The sequence below is a fragment of the Tyto alba genome, unplaced genomic scaffold (assembly GCF_018691265.1).
Source record: "Tyto alba isolate M040663 unplaced genomic scaffold, T.alba_DEE_v4.0 Super-Scaffold_1, whole genome shotgun sequence".
In the NCBI taxonomy this organism is placed as follows: domain Eukaryota; kingdom Metazoa; phylum Chordata; class Aves; order Strigiformes; family Tytonidae; genus Tyto; species Tyto alba.
Window position 1 is genome coordinate 36,310,407 of NW_024881261.1, and position 21,734 is coordinate 36,332,140.

Genomic DNA, 21,734 nt, shown 5'->3' on the forward strand with positions numbered 1-21,734 from the left:
GAAGATCATGGTGAGGCAGGCTGTGCCCTGCACCCAGGGAAGATCCCACACCGGAGCAGGTACACGTGCCCCAAGGAAGCTGTGACCCCGTGGGAAGCCCACGCTGGAGCAGGCTCCTGGCAGGACCCGTGGCCCCGTGGAGAGAGGAGCCCACGCTGGAGCAGGTTTGCTGGCAGGACTTGTGACCCCGTGGGGGCTCCACGCTGGAGCAGTCTGCTCCTGAAGGACTGCACCCCACCGGAGGGACCCACGCTGGAGCAGTTCATGAAGAGCTGCAGCCCGTGGGAAGGACTAACACTGGAGAAATTCATGGAAAACTGTCTCCTGTGGAAGGGACCCCACGCTGGAGCAGGGGAAGAGAGGGAGGAGGAAGGAGCGGCAGAGACCACACGTAATAAACTGACCACAACCCCCATTCGGCCTTGCCCTGTACTGCTCAGGGGGAGGAGAGAGAGAAGCCAGGAGTGAAATTCAACCCAAAAAGAAGGGAAGAGTGGAGAGAAAGTGTTTTAATTCCTCACTAACCTATCCTGACTTTTGATTGGCAATAAATTAATTTCCCCAAGTCGAGTCCGTTTTTGCCCATGACTGGAAGTGGTGAGTGATCTCTCCCTGTCCTTATCTTGACCCACAAGCCTTTCGTTTATTTTCTCTCTGTCCAGCTGAGGAGGGCAGTGATAGAGCAACTTTGGTGGGACCTGGTGTCCAGCCAAGGTCAACCCACCACAAGAGCAAATACCAATTCACTAAGAAAACTTTAAAAAGCCACACACACCAATCCCCACAGCATTTAATTCAAATTCAAAATTAACTTGGTTCAGTCACCGATAACAGCAATGCTAGAGGCACTACAGTCAAAAACCAGCTAATCTCTTTAGGATACACTAATGTAATTTTCAATACCTGCACAATTTTAATAACGCAACATGCACTATCATATCAAAAATGCTATGTTTTGTATGCTCAATTTCACCAAATCGGACAGAAATTGAAAACTACTGAAAGTTTTCTTGTATTTGTTTTTTCACATATTTAACCATTCTTCCAGTGTTTCGCCAACTTCATCCAATAAACTTTGAAGAAATTTTATGCAGAATTTTGTTTATTATTTCCTGTTCAGGTAGCATCTTCTCCTGAAAACACTGGAAAAAAATCAAAGCGTAAACATATCTTTAAATATTGTACCTTTGTAAGGGCTGCAGTATGATCTTCTCCACAACATATATGAACAACCTTCTGAGATCTCAGTGACTTGAGCAGCGCAGGAACGTACCTGTCTGAAAGGTTTAAAACAGCAGTAGATGGCTTACTTTGAAAATAAAAATCAGAAAACAAATGGTTTTGCTCATTTATTCTAATTTGGTTCCAGTCAAAGCAGCACTTTAAATTTGTTAGCATAATGCAATCATTGTGACTGAGTTTATGTATCTCTGAGATGGAAGTGTTATTACACAAAACCAGAAAGACTGCTATACTGAAATACTTTGTAGCAAATAGTCTCATTTTCATTAGCATAGGATCCTATGTCAGTACATAAATCATGAAATATGGACCATGCCATTGGCCGTGAGAAAACAAATGGCAATTGTTTCGAGTTGTTTCTGTGCTTCATGTTTTTAAAGCGCTCCTGTAAGTTGTTATCAGTTGGTCATAGTTCAATATTACTAAATATCTAATAGAATGGAACACTGAATACTTAAGAAGCACAACTAACTTCCCTCTATCACCAGAACAAATCAACTTTGTCATCCAGTTGCACAAAGGCAATTTTTTTTGAATGTTAATGCTAATGTCTTAAAATTTGTCAGGTTTGCCAAAATGCCTGGAGTAAGCCCCATTAAGACATAAAAAAGGGATTTTACCGAGAAGTGATGCTTTATAAAAACACTGGGGTCATACGTATTCCAAAGAATATGTACAAGCAACTTAAATCTCCCATGAAAATTTGATTTCTGAAAAGTAGGTGTAGTTTTCTTATTACATGAGCATGACCAGATCTAAAGTGTTAATTTAGATATGCTTTTCAAATACAACTAATTTTTCTCATTTTAAATGGTGCTGAGATTAATGAACCAGTGAGAAAATTTGAATTAATGAAACCAGCTATAGATTATTCTATACTAAACTGTCTTTTATAGGAAACTGATAGCATGTACTCCCACATTGGAGCCAGGCATGTGGATAGCATTCATGTAACACAATGCAATTAAGAAAGAAACAATTTCTTGTCTAACATAACCACTTGCTTAAAACCATTAATGAGTATCAATGTCTTAGTAGAGGAAATTTTGGAAATGGTTATCTGAAAACTGAGAATTATCTGAAATGGCCTGAGAAAGGCAGATACCTACATGGCAGTACAACAATGAAGATGCCTTAAATGTGTCTACTTATGACAACCAAGTAGTTTTGATAGATTTTTTTTTTCTGATGGTTTTGCTAAGCAATTTCATCTACCTAAAATTAAGTTCAAACTGTAACTACTGCACAGTATCTTAAACTTTCTGAATGGGATTGGTTAAGTCAGAAAAATCTAGAATAAGGAAAGAAACCAAGTCAAGCAGACTAGAATTTCAGCATAACACTGTCAGAATTTTCACTGCAAAACAGCTGAGGAAACAACCTCTGTGTCTTCCTTATGCAATCTCATGTGACATCAGCACTCTCCGACAATATTCAACAAAGGTTTGTTCTGTCTGCTCCTTTTCTAGGAATACTGCTGTGTTTAGAATCACAAACCAAGACCTTCAGCATGAAATTTTACTCAAGTAGTATTTACTTACCATTATCATCATTAAGACCCAGCTGCCCAAATTTGTTGCGTCCCCATCCAAAAATGGCTCCAGAAAGAGTTAGTACAAAACTATGAGCTCCTCCTGCTGCAATCTGTGCAAAAGGGATTCCCAGCAGAGATTTAATCACATGTGGCGAATTTTGTTTTTTATACTCGTAACCTAAGCCCAGCTGGCCATATTTATTTTGTCCCCAGGAAAACACTTCACTTCCTGTTTAAAGGGGGGGAAAAAAAAAAAAAACACAAACTAAAAACCCAAGTAATGCAATCAATATAGTTTACTTACATAATTTACTGTAAGAAAAGCTAAAAGTTAGACAGTTACTCTTCAAATATTTTTGAATTTGAAAATCCATACAAATTACTGACTTCTAAAGCTAAGCATTCTCAAGTAATTTGCTGACATTCAACTCAAATATTTAATCTGACTGACAGTATTTAAATCACATTTTAAAACCTCAAACTGCTCCTAATATTCCTCTTTTAACAGTGTTAGATAAGTTGAGTTTGGTTATTACAAAGCAAGTTGCTGTTCCACTGGGAGTTCCACTACTGCATGCATTTTTATGCAGTCATCTTGTTGAAGCTGCATACTGGACATGCAAAAATTTCCAGTTTCCAAACACAAGCCTCATCTAAGCTTTTATACAGTAACATACTTATTTTCTGCAATTGAAGCAACATATTTTAAATTTTTAAATATTGTATTAGTGATATGATCAATGAAGCACAAAGTTTATAATGTCATTTGATGCCTTATAAAGAAAAAAACATTTTGAAAAATCACAACTCAGAGAGCTATCATGTTAAGATTTCCCCCAAAATAAAATGTTCTACTGAACAACCACCATTTTGCCAAGGTACTTACTAACCTAAAGATTAAAACCTAATCACAAAGATATTTTGCTTTTCCTGATGTGATAAGTTTCAAACAGTAATGTTTCCTACGTATCTCCTACCTCCATTTTTCCAGTAACAGTTTTATGAAGACAGAAAACAAAAAAACCCATCCCCTGAGCTACAGGTCTCTGATTTTATTTATCTAAACAATAACCACCAAAATACCAAACCAAACCAAAACCAAGGAGACAAAACAAAAAACAAACCACCACCTTTCTACAAAACAATCTTCCTAACATCAAATAAATCCTATGCCAATCATATATAATCATATGAACTAATTCACCTGATCAATATCACACAGAGATCTACAAATACTACAAAGTCTCCTCTCAAAATGCCCAATTCAAGCAAGTTCATCCTATTTTCCTCCCTGTGTGGGTCTATATTTAAGGCCATAACCTTGTTACACTACAAGTATTTCTGAGCTTCTCTTACAACCAGAAAAAAATAAACAAGAAAACACCCTACAATGCAGGTGAAGAACAGAAACAAAGAGCTGCAAATCCATCAACTGGCAATAGGACAGTAATGCTGTACTTGAAGCTCGTAACTATTTAAAACACTGAGTGAATTTTCAATTACATATGCTATTATATTCTTGCACCTTTGACCAATAGAACGCTTAACAGCACAATTCTGACACTCCCCACATTCTACTGATGATCTCAACCCTGGCAAAGGGGTAATTTGTAAATCTGTGTCTGCCTGTCCTGAAAATAAAGGAATCTCACTAGGTTGTAAAGGTAAAGATGTTTGGGAGTACATAATGGCACAGAAAACACTATGAACCGATGAAAAGTCACATGCAGAATCAATGCACATATAGTCAGTATAAACTACTGAAGAAAAAAAATAAAATCATTCACCATACAATTAACACCTCTCTCCCCACAGCTTATTTTGTATTTTAACCACACACTGTTAAGAAACACTGTCAAACTACAGCCCTTCTGGAATTGTTGTTTTGAGTTTCTAAGTTTCCATTAACCCTGTTCAGCATCCACTTCTTCCAAACGTAAGATATCTCCCCAATTCTCCTTTGTCACAATGAAACAAACAAGCAGCAAATTTCAATTCATATTCACTTCTGGAGAGCTATACTAACCAGACATGCAATACCAGGATACTCTTACACAAGTGAGGCCAACTAAGTATATTCTCATAACCCCAGCAAAATTCTGAAGACAGAAGTTTAAACCTTTCAAAAGGCGGGTTATAATGTGACATTACATTTTAACTATAGAAGTGCCAACAAAACAGACGCTTTGCAATAGAAAAGCAGACAAGGAAGTGGTCATCTGCAAGCCCCAGTAACTTGAAGTCACAGGTTAAAATAGGTTAGTGACAAAGCAGCTAGCAGGATGTAAAAGAAATGGGACCAAAAAAAGGAGAGAAACAAAAATTAAAAAGGAAGCTGCATGAAAGCAAGAGGATAAAAAGCACAAAAAGGTAAGAAAAAAAAAAAAAAAAACCAGAACACCACAACATTTGTTTGTACATTTTTTAAAGTCAAGCTTCCACCATTAAACTACACTTCCCCTACCAACCTGTGTTCAGCAGCAGCATGTTTCAAATAAAAATTTCCTTTTTAAACAAGACAAAATAGATGTTGAAACCCTTAGAATTATCTGGTAAGAAATTACACAAAACCTCAGAGTAATTTGGCTTACCTTTTGAGAGTGCTAGCGAGTGATAATAACCACAAGCAACTTGAACAATTTGGATCTCTGATAAGCTTTTAATATTTCTATTGGGGTAAGAAAACAGAGAAAAAATTAAGCTACTAGGTCATGGTATGAAATATAAAGTCACGCCAAAGGGTAATATACAAAAAGTGAATCCTTTTCACTGAAGTATATATGAAATTAATTTCAATGTGCTAACTTTAGTCAGATGCTATTTAGTAAAGTCAAAAACTGCTTTTTTTCCTAACACACTTAAGGACAGGTTCTGTCTTATTTTCAAATTCATAAAGTCAGTAAAATACCATAATGAAGAATTTGGGACCTTCATGCTCTAGAAAAGAGATGTCACACAGCTGAATGGTAGAAACGAATACTGGATGCAAGAAGAAAACAATTCTTACTTTCTAGCTTCCAAAACAAAAAAAGCTTTTACAATCTTCTTCATATCAATATTACCTATAAAGACTGAATTACTTTGTTAAAATCTGAAGACTCAATTTTTCATTTCTACCAACATTAACTTCAATCAAAACTTCAGTTTACAGAGCTATTAAGTATTGCATAGTATCATAAAGAAGTTGCCAATACATACAACTATGTATTAAATCCAGTATGCTTTCAACTTTTGACGAGAAAAACAGGAGTTTCTAAAAGGCCTGTGGTCTTTTAAATTTGATACAGAAAAAAGTCTTTATATTAGTTATTCGTATCTTTCATATTTATATTTATACACGTCACAAATAGCCATGATAAAAGTTATTAATTACTAATGTCCAACGAATTGTTACTACTGTGTATCTCGTTCCTGTGTAAAAAGCAAAATTAGAAAAGAAAACCTCCAGCTTGCAAACATACAAACTTACTGCTACAGAGAGCTCCACTGATTTCAGTGAACCAATTCATCACAATAAAAACATGGATTTCAGCTAGCTGGAATGCTTGCAGCATTCTGAAAACAAGCAAGTGAATCTGGTTAGCATTCCATTTTGTAACTAGAAGGTGTATTATTTGATCACAGCTAAAATACTTTGGGGTGAGAATTGAAGTAAAAAGATCAGATTGCAAAGGTACCTTCTTCAAATGTACTCCCACAACTGGTTTTCAAAGTTCAATGTTCTATTGCTCTTTAACTTCTCCTAAATGGCAGTTATCAATCGTTATTTACACTCTTAAAATACTCATCCTACTTTTCCAACATAACTGTCATTCTTAATAGATGACTATATAAAAAAAAAAAATCAAACAAACAAACAAAACAACAAACCAAACCAACACACTTCTCATATAAGCTGACTTTCTGAGAAAGGAAACTGCAGCATGCAAGTGCCATAGCTAAAATATACTTTCTAATGTGTGCTTTTAATTATAACAGCAGAATAGCCTAGCTGATGTGATTTAGGCACATTTTTTCAGAAAAGTAACTTCTTAAATACAGATTGTTTTTAACCTGGGCACTCTGATGCACTCTTCTGTTCCCGGCAAGCCAAGCTGTCCATCAGTAGCCAGACCCCAAGCATACACCTGACCTTTATCATTTAATGTGAGAGTGTGGGCTTCTCCACATGATACAGCTACAATATTTTGGGCATCCAGTGCACCAACATGCTCTAAAAAAAAAAAAAAAAAGTTATTTAAAAAATAAAAAAGCTACTGAAGCGCTAGTGTTGTTCAAGACCATTAGACTCAGTACTAAGATATCAATTGAAATGACACAGAAGTCTTTGAGCCCTGAAGTCTGCCAAAACATCCTTCATTTGAAGTTATTTCTCCTAGAATAGTATGCTCATAAGTCAAACGTACACCTCAAAGTAACTGAAGAACTGTATCTGGAGCAATACATAGAAGTGCACAAAAAACTGCAGCTTGATCATAATGGTTCCTTCTAATCTTGCCATCTGAAAATGAGTGCAGAAATTCAATTAACATTAAGGTCAAACAGATTATTGTCAAATGACTACACGTGTAGACATTATGTAAGAGGAAAACATTCCACCACAGCAAATTAAATTCACCTATTCATTATTAACAAAAAAGCTTGCAAAACAAGGGAGGGCAAATTAAAGACTAAAGCTACTGATTTTGCAATGAGCTACACAATGTCCTTGTTATAATGCAAAATACTGTAGAAACAGATCCTAAAGAGTAATTTTTCTAGATATACAGTGCATGCCTCTGAAAAGCACTGACATATCCATGATCTTTTTCCAGTAGCCCACATCAATACCTTTAAAGACATTTAGAAACACTCAACGTTTGGTTTTGTGCTTACGATTTGTAATCAGAAATCTAACATTTTCATTTCAGCAACAATAAACTAGAGAAATATCACCAGGGCGTGTCATTAATGCTCGAACTTTCAACACTCCCCTTAAGTAAGAGCTTGCTTGGACATTTTACACCCAGTTTTCAAACACGTAAATTCTACTCCCGCCTACCGGAAAAAGCCTGTGTTGCATCAATGTAACATGCACTATAAACACAGCCTAGCAGACCCTCAGCCAATTTCAGAACAGTAGCTAACAGTATCTGCAACATGACAGGCGCTCAGTTTCCAAAATAAAGTAACACAGGCAGAAGACAGAAGTTCATTTTTCTTTTTTTTTTTTTTTTTTGAAGCAGTCGGTCTGATCAAAGAAGTTACCACTCCAATTCCACCCATTATGGCCTCCACAGCTCTGCCTGTGGAAGAGGTCATGTCAGCGCTCTCCGGTTGAGGCACCAGCATGCAGATTAGCTCAGACCATCTTCACCAGCAGCTAAACCAGCCAGGCTGACTCTGCCTAACAGGGATTAGCGAACGTTCACGCACTCCCCACAGCAAGCAGAGCTCTGCGGGGAGCAAAGAGGGAAGGCGCAGCTAAACAGTGCCACTGGTGACATGGAGGTGGCAAAGACATTCAGTCAGTGACAAAATTATCTTCCATTAGCAGAAATACAGTCAAAAGACAGCATACACCCATCTGTAAAGATACTGAGACTCTCTAGACTGCACAAATAAAGTTATCCCAATGCATCAACTTCACATTAGAACACTCAACAGTACTGTCAGTAACCTCTAGATGAAAGAAAAACTAGGGAGGACATGACAATCCTCATGACTGCCATGTCTGAGCATGTTAAAAAAGAAAGATTTATAGTAGGTGTTTGTCCATTACACAGGAAAGCTCATACAAGGCTGTTTACAAAAAACAAAAACCACAAACCAAACCAACAAAAATTAGAAGTTAGATATTTTCATTTTGACTTAGATTTAAAAGACAATGCAGCATAATTTTCAAAGTGGGTAAAACAAGTATTCAGAGTAAATTTGACAAGCTGAGTTTCTATTCATGTTCATGAAGCAGATGTTTTCACAGGATTAAAGTTTATCAGTTTTAATATCCTTTTAACGTTCCCCACTAGAAATCCAAATTATTTTTTAGAAGCTACATATCAACTACAACAACAACAAAAAAAATCTTTACTTGGCATCAAAACCAAAACTCTGAATAAAGGAGAACTACTAAAATACCACATAATGCCTTATTTCCATTTTAAATATTTATATCAATTATCGTGCAAAGTAACTTGTAAAATTGCTATAGCAGCGATTAGAAGGAACTCTTACTAAGCCTTTTCATTTTGCTTACGTTATGCTACAAGTACTGTCAGAAGCACTGTTCCACATCTCTCAGTAGCACGCAGCTATGACTCACATGCACAGCTCTGAAGGGAGCCCATGTGCACACTCCTCTGCAGTCCCTGCAAGATGTTTACCCACTTCTGCTATAAAACTGCTCTAGCAGGAAGCAGAAACCCGCATATAACAGAGACGGGAAGAAAAAAAAGCCCAAAGAAGTTTTACATTGCATCCTTTAGGCTTTTCCAAATCCTCTTCCTGTAGCACTGCATGTACTGAAAAGTCTGTTATCAAAAATTCTATTTTTAGTTCTTAAAAAAAATTAAGAACATTGCTTTAATCAGACCTGCTCTACATCACATATTAGACGATTAAAAACACACAGCATATTTGTCAGCTATGGTATGACAAATATTCATTTCTACCATATTCCAGTAGCCAAACCCATCCATATAGTAGTACAATGCTAATCCATGTACTGGAGCAGGTCACCTCCCCTTGAGATTAAAACCATCCACCGAGTCTCCCATGGCCTCAGGTAAAGCGATTACGTGTTGAAAATAAAAGAACAGTGGCACTGCACAGCTGCATGGCAGGAAAAAATATGGGGGGACAGCCGTGTTTCACAGTTGGTTGTTTCCAACTGTCACAAAATGCAATCCAAGAAAAGGAATGTTTTTCAAATTAAAAATATGCCCATTCTTGGCATAACTACTATGCATACAATTCTCCACAATTCATTACTTCTTGAACTTACCGGGTCTTTTCCTGGCTTTTTCATGCCCTAGTTGTCCTAGATCATTGCATCCACATGTATAAACAGTCCCATCATCCAGGACAAAAACAGTGTGCCTCAGTCCACATCCTACATCCCTGACCCTTTTATTTAAGAAAAAGTCACTTTTTCTGGGTTCTAAAACAATTTCTTCATCAATTCCACCCAATCCAAGCTGTCCAAAAGACGCATTTCCCCAGCACAACATGTTTATGCTTCTCTTGATCACAGAGATCTTCCAACTTGACTTTTCTAGAATATCCCTTCTGTGTAGCTGTTAAAAAAAAAAAAAAAAAATGGTTTTTCAGTATTGTCCCTGACATTTAATTTATCTTCTATATAGCATGTAATCCACAAATTCCCTTCCTATATACCAGTATCTCCAAACACTGGACAATTTTTAAGAGCATGATTTACTTTCTTGGACAGTATATTAACTCTGCAGTAAAATGCTTTCCTTCCCATTTCAGATACAACTTCTAAGATGTGCAGGTCCTTGGTTTTATAAAACTTTGATTCAAAAACTTAGACGTTCTTTGTAAAACTTTTCTAAACCCTAATCCAAATCTGTATAAATGGCAGTCACGACCAATTCCAGCCAGTGCAGATGACCTCAAACATCTTTTAAGGAGGCTGTATGGGTTAGTTTCTTTACCCAAGGAGCTGCATGACTCCAGAAAGCACAGTGTATGGCCTCAGGATCATCCCCAAAAACAACACTTGACTCATTGCTTGGAAAAAATTGGTCAGCTCTGATCAATCCAGTTACGCAACACAGAGTAATAGGATGTGACAATCATTACATTTAAACAACTATGAGTCAACTGAGCTTACAATTTAAAAGAATATGGCAAGTCCCTAGTCTTGCACCGCAATCAACACAGGCTACAGCTTCATAGTTACTCAGCAGTAGCAGGAGGCCACATACACAAACTCCCCCCGTGCAAACCCCCATCCTAATGCCTAAACTGCAATTACCAGTATTTGTGCTGACAGACTCTGGACCTATTTGGAAAGGATACAAAGCTACACTTCTCTTTCATTTTCAGGATTGTAGATGATGAAGAATTTATGATAATGTTTTTACTATTACTTATACTTCATGTCCGCAACAGTACGCTTCCCCCTATTTTCAGAGCAATTTAAAAATCAATGCAGTACAGTGTAAAATTGCTATAAATTTTCATCTGTGAACATTATTTGGAAGACAGCATGAATAACGGAATGGGGAATACAATGTACTACAAATGCATTCAGTCTTACATTCTGCATGGTCAGAACACATATAAACCGCCTAAATATAAAACTGCTCAGAGAAGCAAGCCATCACTTAGCACCTAAACGTTACATAAACCAAAGAAGGGCAAAATTCTTGCCAGCACAACAGGACGAACTATTTGTCTCCGCAAAGGCCAAAATGCAGTAAACCAGATGCTTATTTTTGTGATATCATAGCAAGAAAAAAAAAAAAAAAAAAAAAAAAGCAAAGCCAAAACAGCCAAACAGCTTAAAATATATTGCATTCTGTTTACCTATCTCAGGAGATGACGCATGGTCAAATATTCCCCTAGCTATATCCTACCACATTCGGAAGGGGACATCAAAATGAAGAAGTCTTCTGTTAAGACATAGCTATGCAATAGCAAATTTCACACATCTGTAGCAGTGACTGCAATGCAAGCTTTAACCTGCAACACAAGAAGTTAGAAAACATGTATGATTATAGTGCTTCAAGATCTCGGCAGCCAAGCTTCATCTCCAGTGGGGCAAATAGAGGAAAAGTTATGCTTTCTACCGAAACCAACAGGCGTTTCCACACAAAGTGGTTTGTTTTGCTTTGTTTTAAGGGTTGGCAGCCAGAGAAGTTCTGTACTTTGATCTCAAATCACGGCAGTATTTTATCCCGGTAGACGGTCACGAAAGCCAACTCACGTTGTCAGCGGCTGGATACTACCACGCGTGACGTCAAAAGCAGCCCAAAGCCGTCGCCGAAGACGGCGCGGGAGGGAACCCACCCAGCTCGTTTTTCTCCCGGCACGGCGCGAGTAGCGGCGCTGCAGGAAGAGCGCGGCCACTTCCCGCGGGGCCGGGGCGGGGGCCGTGTCACACCCCGCCCGGGGCGCCCTCAGCCCGCCCGGCCCCCGCCCGAGATGTTCCCTCCCCGGGGCGAGGCGGCCCCGGCGGAGGAGCGCCGGTCGGGCTGCGGCCTCCGCCCGTTCCGAGGGGGGCGGCGTCAGGACCCCCCCCCCCCCCCCCCCCCGCCTTCTCCCCTCAGCTTCCTACAGCCGCGTCGCCCGTAACGGTCCTAACCGCCCCGGCCCGCCGTCCGCCCCGGCCCCGCGGAGCCGAGCGGCGGCCGCGGCCGCTCCCCCGGGGGCGGGAGGGCAGCGCCCGGCTCCGCGGAGGGTCCCGCCGCACTCACCGGCGGTGGCGAGGCGCCGCGCCGCGCTGCGCTCCCCGGCCCGCCGCAGCCGCCCGCCGGCCACCGCGAGGGCGTGAGCGGCCCCGACCCGGAGCGCTGACAGGGCCCGGCCGCCGCTCACTGCGCAGGCGCGGCCCCAGCGGGCGTGGCCGCAGCGCTCCCGCCTCACCGCTCCCCCCTCCCCCCCCCCGCCGCCCCGGCCTCGTGGTCGGGGGCGGTGACGCAGCGGCGGCGCGGCGTGACGTCAGCCCGGGCCCCCGGCGGGGCCTGGGCGGCGGGAGGAGTCACCCGCCTCTGGGAAGAGGCCGGGCGGGAAGTTGGAACAACGCTAAAAGAAATTTAGGGGAGCGCCCGTGACGTCAGAAGTGCTGGGGTGACGCCTTGCGTCCTCGCGGTGCGCCCGGAGGACGTCACAGGGGGCGGGAGGGAGCTCGCGCTACAGCTGAGCGTATTCGGGGTTGGGAACAAGTGAGCACCAAAAAAAAAAAAAAAAACAAAACCAAAACCAAAAAACCCCCCAGCAGCTTGGAAACAAACCATCGTTGTGTTACATCTCTATTTTTAAATCATTTAAAATTTAATTTTAAAAATTGAGTAATATATATGTATTAAATAGATATAGTATAATTATATATTAAAATGATGAGGGATATATGTATTACATATTATATATGTATTAGATATACAATATTAAAATACAATTTTAAAAATTGAGTATGTTCTGGGGCAAGCCGCTTCTTCTGTGTTTTCCCCATGTTGAAGCATACACAAGGTAGGCACATTAAATTATTTTTTTTTCACTGAACACCTATCTCTAGTGGAGCAACTAAAGTTGACGTGCCAGACACACACTTTTAGCTTTTTTCCTGGGGTTTTGCCTAGTACTGGCAGGCAAATCCACTGTCATTTGTTTAACTGGTCAGTGTTGGGAATCCAAATGTGGTTTCCTTATTTATCAGTCTCTGTAGTAGTTCTGGGATCCAGAATGATGTAGGTCTGGAAGTAAAAAAAAGGCCAGGAGCAGGAATACTTCGCAGCAAGTGATTTTGCAGACTATCAGTAAGAAAGGTGCTGTGTTTGGTGTCATTTTGCCCTGCAGTAGAAAGCATTTAACAAAAAAAAAAAAAAAAAAAAAAAAAGAAAGGGATGTCTTGGTCCAGCCGTTAAACTCTCCTTCATGTATCTAAATAGGTAGGATCCTACAGGACTTCTCAGGATTTGTGGTTGTGGATTTAAAGATCCAAACCAGAAATAGTAAGTTTATATGCAGAGAAAATGAGATAGCTCCGTAGGTGACAAAGGCTAAATGATGCAGCACTTTTCAGGGTAGGAGATATACAGGCTTGTTATTTAAAGGACAGATGCGAGTGATTTACCTTTTTCCATTCTGCAGCTAAGACTGGAAGGTTAGCAGCAGCTGTTACACGTAGCAAATGGAGGAAGACATTGCCTTCATTATCTTCTATGCTAACTTTCCCCTTTTTTTCTGAGACCACCAGAGGAGTAACCGTGAATTAGGTTTTAAATATTGCCACTCATTGTGCAATGTGTCCTCTGACCAGCATGGGGGGATATGTCCATGTACTTGAAGAGAACATTATATGCCCAGTACAATTTTTACATAGAAAAATACTTTGGTATAACTGGCCTAACATATTTAATAAGAAGCATATAAAGCATGGAACAACATACAGCGTTGCACAAATCTCAGCTTCCTTGTGTAACAGATGCCGTTAATTTATTTAAAAGAATTGTTTCAGTCCTAAAATCAGATTACTGTGAATTAAATAATTCAATGTGTCTTCAAATAAAGTATAAGCCATACTTTTACTCCACTTACTACCTATCTTAAAAAATTTTCTTTTCAGCACCAGAGAATCCATATCCTGCCCATCTTAATGCCTTGAGGAAGCCCCTTCCTTGATGGGGCTAAAGGTACCCGGGCAGTGGGGGCAAGGGAGTGCCTGCTCCGCTGCCACATCACTGCTTGGACCCCCTGCCACTCAGGACAACCAATTCTGCATCCACTGGCATTAAATCTGCCAAAATGTGGTTCTGTAGTTGCAGTGGTCAAAAGAACTGCAGGTGAGCATGCTTGCACCTCAAAATTCCCAATGCCCATTCTAGTATTTGCAAAAAAACCCAGTATTCTGCAGCGATGCAAAATCCAGTGAAAGCAAGAAATGTGGCGCTGGTTTACTTCAGGGAAGGGATTTACTCCTTCAAGTGCCTTAGCACAGAGGGTTTCCTATTACAACTGCACAGTCTCCTTATTAATGGTCACAACAAGCAGGAAACTATTTTCAGTTGCCCTGCCATTATTAAAATAGCAATGCTTGGCTACTGCCTGGTGATTGCTGTCAGCGCAATTGTGTTTTTTAAATTGTACCCCAGTTAACCACCCGTTCAGAAAATACAAAAATGAAAAAAATCACGTATAGTGTTAACTAATGTATGCTTTATGCTTCACTACTGGAAAACATCTTTCAGTTAATATACGTGTTTTTAAAGGCTACAGTGTTTTGGCACAAAACTTTCTGTATAGCGCATAACAAAGATGGACTCTGCTCTCTGCCTCCATTTTCTCCTGGCAACAGTCAGTACATACTTTATAAACATTAATTCCTCATTTCAAACCCCTTTGTTTTATACTTTGATGTGTCACAGACTACAGAAAATAGAAATGCGTGTCCAAACAGCTGATAACATGAAATTAGAGATGTCAGCATTTTGCTGTGAGAAATTACTGACCTTTGTGTGAAGCCTTCGTGTAGAATATTCTTAATTAAGGCAAAGGAAAGGCTTTAGAATGCAAATAGCCTTACAAACAAGGTTCGATCAGACCCTTTTATGCCATTTCCATTTTACATTTTATCCTTATGTTCTTCACAGTACCAATAGTTGGATATTAGTAATTAATTAAAGTGCCTATGTAGACAGACAGACATAACTCACACATATACGTGGAGTACGTGTTTTATATGCTCTGCTACTTTATAGCTGAGCATGTTTTAGTTCTCTGCCCACCCTGCTCACAGTAATGATTCTGGTTAGCTCAAATGCAAGTGTGCTTACCAGTAAGACCAATTATTTATTAACTGATGGTGACATGGTGAAAAAAAATGAACAGTTTTTGACCTGTTTGTGAAGGTAAATCACTATACAAATGCTAAACAGACAATATTGCAAGTTCTGTGACTAACTTGAGGCACTAATTAAGGGAGCTATATAAGGATATGGTGAGGAGTCGCACCTTCAAATAAGATAAGCAAAACCAAAACCCTACAACACCACACTCCCCTCATCCTCTCAGGCCACAAAATATAGCTGAAATAGCCAAAAGAATGCTCTTCATAGGATGACAGATGCAAAGAAAACGGAAAAGCAGTGAAGGACAAGGATGAATCCTGGACAGGAAGACTACAGTGAAGGAAACAAGCTGACCTTTGCGTTAGGTATGAAGCTCACAAACTCCTGCGTGGATCCAATATCCCTGAGCCCACACAAAGTGCAGCTGGCGCTCCGAGTGACTACCCCGTATCGTGGCAGCATGGCAGAAGCCACGCAACTACCCAGGCACCTGCAGGCTGGGGCTGAAGATGCTGAACATTTTCAAGCATCCTAAACAGAGGGTTGGGAGTGCAGCCCTCTCCTGCACATGGCACGTTCTCTTCCTCTTGCAGTGATGTTTCACACTATTTCATTCATTTTTCTGTTATAAATTGATCAGCAGTCCAGGTGCTAACCGAACACCAGGAAATTCCCATGCAATCTTTTGGGTTTTTTGGCTTAAGTGTTCGATGCTGAGACACCAGTTCCCATGTCATGAAGCCAGGCTTTTGGTCAAGCCAAAACCGACCTTTGATTTTTAAGGTCCAATCCTACAGGAACACGATAACAATAATGGAGCCAGTTCTGCCCTGCAGAGACCGATGTGAGAACATGCTGAACCTCAGCTTATAAAATAGCAGCTCCAAGTGGTGCCACATGCTGCTGATTCTGACATGACACTGTGTCTTTGCATGGCAGGATGATGAAGCACCCTAAAATTAGCCTTCTTACTATTTCGTAAAGAGCAGGCAGAAAGGTAGCAGCCTGCACTGAGGAGAACAAAGAGGCACAGGAGAGGACCAGAACTGAGGCTCATGCACAGGCTGGTCACAACACTTCATGGTGAGCGCTCTTGGCTTCTTTGCAAATTTCCATGTGGAATTGTTTAGTGTCATTTCTTATTCCAAGCACAGGGTGACCTGGTTGTGAAAGAAGAAAGGTGCTCATGTAAACAGAGGTGGGGTGGAGGGATCTGCTCTCTCAGGGGACTTGGGGGGCAGCAGAGGGGAAAACTAACCGTAAAAATGACACAGATAATCTCTTTTCTTAGAGGTGTGGTGGGAGCTGGCATTTAATTCACAGCATTAAGTTTGTTATTCGTGGAACAGAACTGGGAATGGAAGAAGAAATCGTGCTGGTATGGAAACCAGAAATACCACCGTAAAGCCCCCTCTCTGTTGAGCCCGACTGATTTTTTCCTGATATTCAGCTCTCTCTCCACACCACTTCTTGGGTGATAAGGTCCTTGGCTTTACAAGGAGTAAGATTTGAGAGAAAAAACTTCCAGGCGGTAGGAAGATAGGCGTGGATGTATTTGGTTATGGGAACACAAATAGTGAAGGAAAAGGTCCTAGACCAGAATAATGCTTGCGGGTGGGGGGAAAAAAGAAACTGTAGTGAAACATTTGAATATCAGAAGGCACAATAGGCATGACATGAAATGGATGTTAAGGCTGATTGCTGGGAGAGAAGGCAGCACAGCATGCGTCTTGAGGAAGCAGAGGACCCCGCCATCAGCCAGGTGTGATAGCCTGTGGCCCTGTGCCTAAACAATTGTCAGAACATGCTCTTTTCTCTATTCCTATGGAAGGGCTCTGCAAAGAATAGCTGGGAAGAAAATAACTCTTAAACTGCATAAACTGTGACCAGTATGCTCAAAGTACATCCAGCTGTTTCTGCTATTACTTATCACTTAGAAATATGGGATTGTTTTGCAACAAAGAAATTTCTGCTTAGTAAAGATGACTGGACAGTACTCTGCAGCTTCTGTGATTTAATTCAGGATAAGATTCATGATTTCACATGTATTACTGAAACCCAGAGCGACATGATACTGTGAGATCTATTTTGGTGCAGTTAGCAACTGATAGATATTTGGTATAGCATGGACTGAAATGTGGTGTCAAAGTGGTAATGAATCTGTGCTGTTTGTACCAGCTACAGTACAGGACATCTCTGTTCAGAAAGTGGATTAAATATTCCCAGTGGACGAAGACTCTTGGACAAATGGAAAATTAGATTTCTCTTGCAGAGGTTCTTAAGGTGCCCCACAGAAATTATATGTGAGCAGTCAGAGCTTGGAGTCCTTGGAGGACTGTAACTCTGAATTTCCTATAATGCAAGTCTCAACCTTAGCATTAGAATAAAAGATTTAAAAAAAAAAAAAAAAAATTTAGTTTGGAGACAGAATGAAAGTGAGCTGCGTGAGATAAGCAATCAAATCCTCATAACTGTGTGAAAAAATGGAATCATTGCTGCTACCTACACAAAATTCATATGTAGAGAAACCTATTGACTCCTCATGTTCCCAGAGATCTCCTATGCCAATATTTAATAAGCTCCCATTTAAGAAAGAAAAATTGCCACAAACTTGTAATCTTTTGTTTCTGTTTACTGACACTGGAGTTGAGCAGAACGCCTACAGTCTGGTTGTTGATGTTTTAATATGAGTGATTTAGAGGCTTTTATTTCTCTCCAGAAAATCCTGGGACAATATTTTTGGGATAGTGTTTCTTTGTTTATGTGGTCTACCAGCATACAAAAAAATGTTCCAATTTAAAACTTCAGGCTTGTGAAGGGGAGGCCAAAGCAACTATATATCACTTGGAAGCAGAAACAGTAGAGCAGCCACCTGTGCCAAACCTCCATTGCATTTAGCTGGCTTTTTTTTCTTGGATAGGGAGGGAGGTAGCAGTGATTCATCACCTATGTGTGACTGATGAAGGCTTTCTTGTCATTAATGTCAGCAAGCCACTAGGACACCACTAAATATGATCACTGATCCCAATCAGAAATTATCATTTGCGGGGTACAGGATAGTCCCGACTAAACACACATATATTTACTTTCATAAAAGAAGAATACAGGGCTATTTCCAGCTTCTGGGCAGGGCTCTAAAGTAGCATACTCTCATATATAGACATAAATTTGAGAGTAGTCCTAGGGCTTGGATCCCTGGAGGTTCAAGAGAGAATGTTCCTGAGACTGTCTCAGGAAAAGACACAGCATTTCCACAGTATCCAACTGAGACATAGCAGCTTCTGTTCACCCCATGACCCAGTGGACACATTCAAAACCAGACAGATTACAAGCAGGAAAGTCAGCTGGGAACTCCAATTTCATCAGAAAACACTTTCACATTTTTTAGCCAGTAGACTTGTAAAAAAATGTTGTACCCAATGTGATAAAACTTTTGCAAATACAGACAACTCAATACAAACAATATCGTATGCTTCTAAACTTGTAGCAAACTCAGCTAGGCAAACTGGTTATTTAACAGAGAGTATAAATACTAGAGACTAAATTCATTTGAGTATAACTTAGTTGTTTATTTATTTATTTATTTAATAAAATGAGTGAAAATAATGTTTATTTGGCCTTACGGCCAAGTGGTCACTTTATAATAAACAGCATCAGCATTAAAAATCAATTTTTCTGAGAAGCAAATTACATGTGATCTTTATAATTTTTCCTGAGCTCTTGTTCAGGTTTGAGCCTCTAAATAGCTCATCACCATTATAAACCTGTTCGTGTTATCTTCTGAGCTTATAACAACAATAAGCATTAAAATAGTCTGTTCATAACTATAATAATCCCTACTGGCTTCCCTGCAGAATTATAATAGACATGAACACAGAAGCATTTTGTTTATAACCATTATAAATAGTCATAATTTCCAGTGAGTTATATCAGCAATGATCTCTTAAGAATCTAGTATTTGGGATTACAGTGTCTGCACATTTTCAAGTCATATTTATGAAAATTGTTATCCTTTGGCTAACTTTTAGTTTGGAATAGTTAATAGTAATACATACCATTTTAAAGTCTTCACTTTAAAAGTTCCTATATCATTATTTTTACATCTATTTTTGACTTGACAGAGAACTCACTGTTTGCCCAAGTAAAACCAAAACAGGTACTGTCATATTAATTTTCCTGATGTTTTCTAACAAAACCACAGCATGTTAAAAGAAATACCATTTGACAAGTACCATTAAAATGTTTTTTTTTTAATATAATTTAAATTTATGTTTTATTTTATATAATTTAAGTTTTGAAGAGAGATTTAAAAGCTCAAGAATTACCAAATAAATTTATGCTTTTAGCTATATTTCAGGAAACTTATAATTTTTTTAGTATTTGAGAAATTAAAGATTCAATGCTTGCCTCTGCCAAAATTTTCTTTGGACATACTGCAATCAACATAAAAAGAAGAAACCCATAAACTAATAATATATTAATCATCACATATTTTGTGATGTAAACATTTGGCTGCATCAAATCCTGCATCTCAGGATCTGGACCAGAGAGATCTTCACATCTGTGCAAAAGAGCCAAAGGTTTTCTTTTGCGCCACATAAATAGAGAACAAGTGTTTCAGGATTATAAAACGTACAGTACATCAAAATTTTCTTTCCTCAGTATTTCAAAACCAGGAAAGGAAACAATACTTGGAGCACTGTTATCCCTCAATAGTTTCAATAATGCAATCAAAAAGAGGCCATGGGAGCACACAGCAAGTAGCTATATCTGCAAAGTGGACAGTTATTAGTGGCCTCATTCTCGGAAATCAAATTATTCATTGGTTCCTGGATTTTAAACTTTATTATCTTGACTACAGCTGGGAAAACTCTGGAAGTGCTTCTCACTGAGTTCTTTCTGTCATTTTCCCTGCTTCCCCTTCCTCTAGGTCAAACCGTCAGATGAATTGTTTTTCTACAAAAGTCAATAGAACTAATGCAAATTTAAACTAGCTGAGTCTTGATGGGTTTATGTCACAGCTCAAAAATCCACAAGTGAGCATGTAAAGTATGAAAAAAATACATGTTTATACTCCTTTCAAGCTGTGCAGTCAGCAAAGCGTTTCACATAAACTCTATCCATCACAGCATGATACCAGCACTTCTGGCTCCCCTTCCTGATACAGCCCTGACTTCAACTTCTCTATTCACTCCAACACCTTCAATCCTATTCAACAGCTCAATGCGCAACAAAACAAATCTGCTTTATACAGGAGGAATAGTTTTCATATACAGTACCTATGGGTTATAAACAATATGGCTGAGACTTTCTAAAGTACGTCTCTTCAAAATACATCTTTGGATTTTTCAAAAAACAGTGAGTAAAGATTTAGGTGACTGCCTCTAGTCACTCAGATGTCAAAACCATGGCCAATATGAAGCTATATAAAAACCCCAAATAAGAATATACAACTGGATCTACACAGGTAATCCTTTAGCTTTTCAACAAATATATAAGAAAATTGAAAGTGTATCTTTTTAACCATTTAATTAAAACCCAGGCTTGGTCTTCATATCCTGTCTTAATTTCCAAATAAGTAAATATTCCTTTATAAAATAGATGTTTTCTTGATTTACTATGTTGTTCTGATTTAACATTAAGCATATACTTTAAGAGCATTATGTCTAAAATTTAGTTCAAATATCGCGTTTCCACAGCCCCACACCACCATTTAAGCAAGCCAAAAAGGTTTAATTGTGCTTTAGAAGGCCTTTACTAATCAGAATAAATGAAAAATACTTACCATACTATTTGCATTTTCTTTCTAAGTGTCACAGTTTGCAGTCTTCCAAAATTCTTCCCTTCCTAAAGCAAAAAGAAGTGAGACATTTAAAAAAGCATTTTCAAAGGCACCCTAGGCAGAAAGAAAATTCCTTTTTATAACTTGTGTGATAGCACATGGCATTATTATATGTCACTGATGTAGCAGTTGGTCTAAACTTGGCTTGTAATATGCATAGTTTATCAGATCAGAATATATTTTAAATCCTGTGATATATCTTTTGACTCCTTCCTTTGAGTAAATTAATATTTTGACTGTGTGGAAGTTAGATGGTTCTGGAGACTGAGAACTGCATAAGCAGAACACTGGCTTAAATGTGGCCTGGGAAAGTAGTCATAAACACTTCTGATTACTAGGTGATTTCTCTGAAATGAATTAGAGGTCTGTCTTAGTTTCCTCTTAGAAAAGGTATATCCTTCTCTCTCTCTTTCTCTGCCTTATATACTTGTGAAAAAGTCACGTTTGGCATAGTTAACAATTTGCATGGCTAGTTAGAATGGCCAGTACCTCCTGCTATTGTTGCTCTGAGGTAATGTTCTGGGTCATGATCCTTACTTCAGTAAGTGAGCTTTCATTATCTGAATATCACTTGTTCTTTAGCTAGACAGAGTGGTTCTGATAC

The 21,734-nt window shown here is 39.2% G+C and overlaps 1 protein-coding gene across 4 annotated transcripts in view; it reads right to left on the minus strand.

Moving 5' to 3' along the window:
* The window catches only part of HERC4 (HECT and RLD domain containing E3 ubiquitin protein ligase 4), a 36,328-nt gene extending 24,018 nt beyond the window's left edge, over window positions 1-12,310 (minus strand). For 2 of the 4 annotated variants that reach the window (XM_032994609.2, XM_032994607.2), the window contains exons 1-7: window positions 12,199-12,310; window positions 11,309-11,464; window positions 9,759-10,050; window positions 6,830-6,989; window positions 5,368-5,444; window positions 2,784-3,005; window positions 1,186-1,277 (exon numbers count right to left, since the gene is read on the minus strand). In XM_032994609.2, coding sequence (XP_032850500.1) covers window positions 1,186-1,277; window positions 2,784-3,005; window positions 5,368-5,444; window positions 6,830-6,989; window positions 9,759-9,984 — 777 coding nt within the window. In that variant the 5' untranslated portion in view covers window positions 9,985-10,050; window positions 11,309-11,464; window positions 12,199-12,310. Of the gene's footprint in view, window positions 1-1,185; window positions 1,278-2,783; window positions 3,006-5,367; window positions 5,445-6,829; window positions 6,990-9,758; window positions 10,051-11,308; window positions 11,465-11,708; window positions 11,746-12,198 lie in introns of those variants that run through there. The other 2 variants (XM_042789563.1, XM_032994608.2) reach the window with 2 other exon arrangements.
* Between the last annotated feature and the right edge of the window lie 9,424 nt (window positions 12,311-21,734).